The sequence below is a fragment of the Dendroctonus ponderosae genome, unplaced genomic scaffold (genome assembly GCF_020466585.1).
Source record: "Dendroctonus ponderosae isolate FM_Combo_2020 unplaced genomic scaffold, Dpon_F_20191213v2 Dpon_F_20191213_2, whole genome shotgun sequence".
In the NCBI taxonomy this organism is placed as follows: Eukaryota; Metazoa; Arthropoda; class Insecta; order Coleoptera; family Curculionidae; genus Dendroctonus; species Dendroctonus ponderosae.
In genome coordinates this window covers 13,816,312-13,819,065 of record NW_026018165.1, presented here as the reverse complement: position 1 = coordinate 13,819,065, position 2,754 = coordinate 13,816,312, and the positions used below count along the sequence as shown (strand labels likewise).

General features: G+C 43.1%; 1 protein-coding gene across 1 annotated transcript in view; it reads left to right on the top strand.

Moving 5' to 3' along the window:
• LOC109546314 (protein 5NUC) overlaps window positions 1–2,017 on the top strand; it is a 12,955-nt gene extending 10,938 nt beyond the window's left edge. Inside the window, exon 4 of the mRNA XM_048663551.1 lies at window positions 559–2,017. Coding sequence (XP_048519508.1) covers window positions 559–1,983 — 1,425 coding nt within the window. The 3' untranslated portion in view covers window positions 1,984–2,017. The remainder of the gene's footprint in view (window positions 1–558) is intronic.
• Window positions 2,018–2,754: the final 737 nt, after the last annotated feature.

Below are 2,754 nucleotides of genomic sequence, written 5' to 3'. Positions count from 1 at the left end.
CACGGCAATGTGCAATCTCATTTGCAATGATAAATACCCGGTCGTTTGAAGATGATTTTCAAAAGTTTGTAATACATTTTTCTGCAAATTGATGGAACCATCTGCATTTTTTTGCACTTAAACTGCTTTAGTGTGTTTTTGCCTGAAAACAGGCATTTAGTACATGAGCACCCTTTACCTAGTATTTGCAGTATCTGCAGCTTCTCCCTTAATAATTTGTTGATTCATTGTTATCAGCGTTATAAAATAAACTGCACCGAACACACTAATATCACACTCAATAATTGATAAATAAAAATCACTGTCAGTTTAATAACACAATGTAATTTGAAAAGTTTATCAGATCTACAGATGCACCCGCACTAAGAGAAAAATGTCGAATTCAAAGTGCATATGTGCGTCCCAAGCCTCAGGCCTCAGGCGGGAAGAGGCCGGAGTGGGAGCCCCCCCTCCCATAAAGAGTTATCACTTCAAAAAATTCCTAACTTCGAATACAGAGCAAGAAGCGAGCTTTTTTTCATTAAACCTACCAACTAAAACCCTTTCAATATTTTCCAGAGTTTGGGAAACCACGAGTTTGACCTAACCGAAAAGGCCCTAGCTCCTTTCATAAGCAATCTGGACGCTCCCGTGCTAGCAGCCAACTTGAACTTCTCCCAAGAGCCCACTTTGGCTGGTAAAGTCAACGGTTCCACCATCGTGCAATTATCAGGCAGACAAGTGGGGATCATCGGCTACCTCACCCCAGAGACCATCAAGGTCTCCCAAGTGGGCAAAGTTACATTCGAAGACGAAGTGCCAGCAGTACGAAGAGAAGCTGAAGCGCTTGCAGCTCAGGGCGTCAATATCATCATAGCGCTTGGACATTCTGGATACAACATGGATCAAACGATTGCCAGGGAAGTGGAACTGGTGGATATAGTGGTGGGAGGCCATACGAACACATTCCTCTGGAATGGCGCTCAGCCAGATTCTGAGCTCATCCAAGATCTCTACCCGAAGGTGATAACACAAGAATCTGGAAAGCAAGTTCCAGTGGTCCAGGCCTATGCCTACACGAAGTACTTGGGGGTTTTGAACTGTTCATTTGACTCAAATGGAGACCTCACTGCGTTTGCTGGGCAGCCACTGTTAATGAGCACAAGCATTCCTCAAGAAGCAGACCTGCTACAGTTGTTGGACGTCTATAGGCCTGCCATTGACGCCTTGAATGAAGAAATAATCGGCTACTCAAGAGTGTTTCTTGATGGAGACAACTGGAATTGCAGACACCAAGAGTGCAATCTTGGAAACCTTGTTGCTGATGCCCTAGTGTCTTATGCGACATCAGAATCCACTGATAGATGGAGTAGCGTGCCCATTGGGCTGTACAATGGAGGAGGCATCAGAAACAGCATCACTCCCCAGGGGGAAACTGGAGCAGTTTCTAGAGGAGATCTTATTGCGGTTCTTCCATTCGGCAACCAAGTGGTCGAATTGACTCTTAAAGGATCAGATCTACTGCAGGCTATAGAGCAAATGGTCAGAAGTCAAGGCGAGACTTCCTCTGGGGAGTTTCCGCAGGTCTCCGGTTTAAGACTAGTTGTGGACATGAATCGAGAGCCGTATTCGCGAGTGCTTTCTCTCAAAGCCAGATGCGGCATCTGCGACGTTCCAGTATACGAAACAGTCGTTTCGGATCAGAATTATACGTTAGTAACTTCGAGTTTCCTGGCAGACGGCGGAGATGGAATTACGGTGCTCAGCGACAAGTATTTGAACAAACGGGTCATGGACTTGGGAGATTTGGATGCTACAGCCAATTATATCACGAAATACACTCCGATCTACCCGGAAATTCAAGGAAGGATTCGGGTTCAAAATAGTACTGTTGAGGACAATGATGAAGACAGTGGAAATGCGGGTAGTAGAATGGGATCGAGCTGGATGTTATTGATGTTGGTCTGTTTACTGTTACCAACAGTATTTCAAAGAGAAGTCTAAATGTATTAAATTTTAATATATTTTTTTAATATTAGATAATATTGTCTTGTGTTTGTTTTCAAAGCATGAACGTTTGCAAGCAACTAGGCCTGGGTAACACTGTGTTGAGTTGCGCTATTGAGTTGTTTTCGCTCGCTGAGTTAACGAGTAATAACTCATCAGTTAATGAGTTATAAGTCATTTATTCAAGCTTTACGAGACCCGAGACTGGAATTTTCACATCTAAAAGAAGCTCATCAACATTTTTTCTGAGTAACGTTTTACAACTTTGTTCAAACAACTAAAAAAAGTCATCTAGATTTTCCCAGCAACCGGACTAAGTCCAATAAAAGTCGACGAGTTTTCTTGTAAAATCAATATCTTCATTTTTTTGCATAAAAGATTCAGTTTGCCAGAATTTTGCAGTGAAACGTTAGGAAAAACGAGGTTTTAGAGGCAGTGTTGTTTAGAAATATTGGCATGAAAGTGAAGAAACCCCAGTTTTCAACAGGTTTTATCAGATTATGAAGGCTTTCAAGGCCGGTCAAATTACATTTGGGAATGTTTTCCGGGCTTTGAAGCCGTGGTCGATCGGAATTTCTTCCTGAAATTTCGTCCACAACTGCGGTGGACATTTTCAAAGGCGACTAAGACTGTCTTAATCGGAATAGAGTCTTAGTCGGAAAGCACGGGAGAAAACTTCGCCCACTGCCTCATCGCCTTTGAAAATGTCCACCGCAGTTGTGGACGAAACGTCAGGAAGAAATTCCGATAGACCACGGCTTCAAAGCC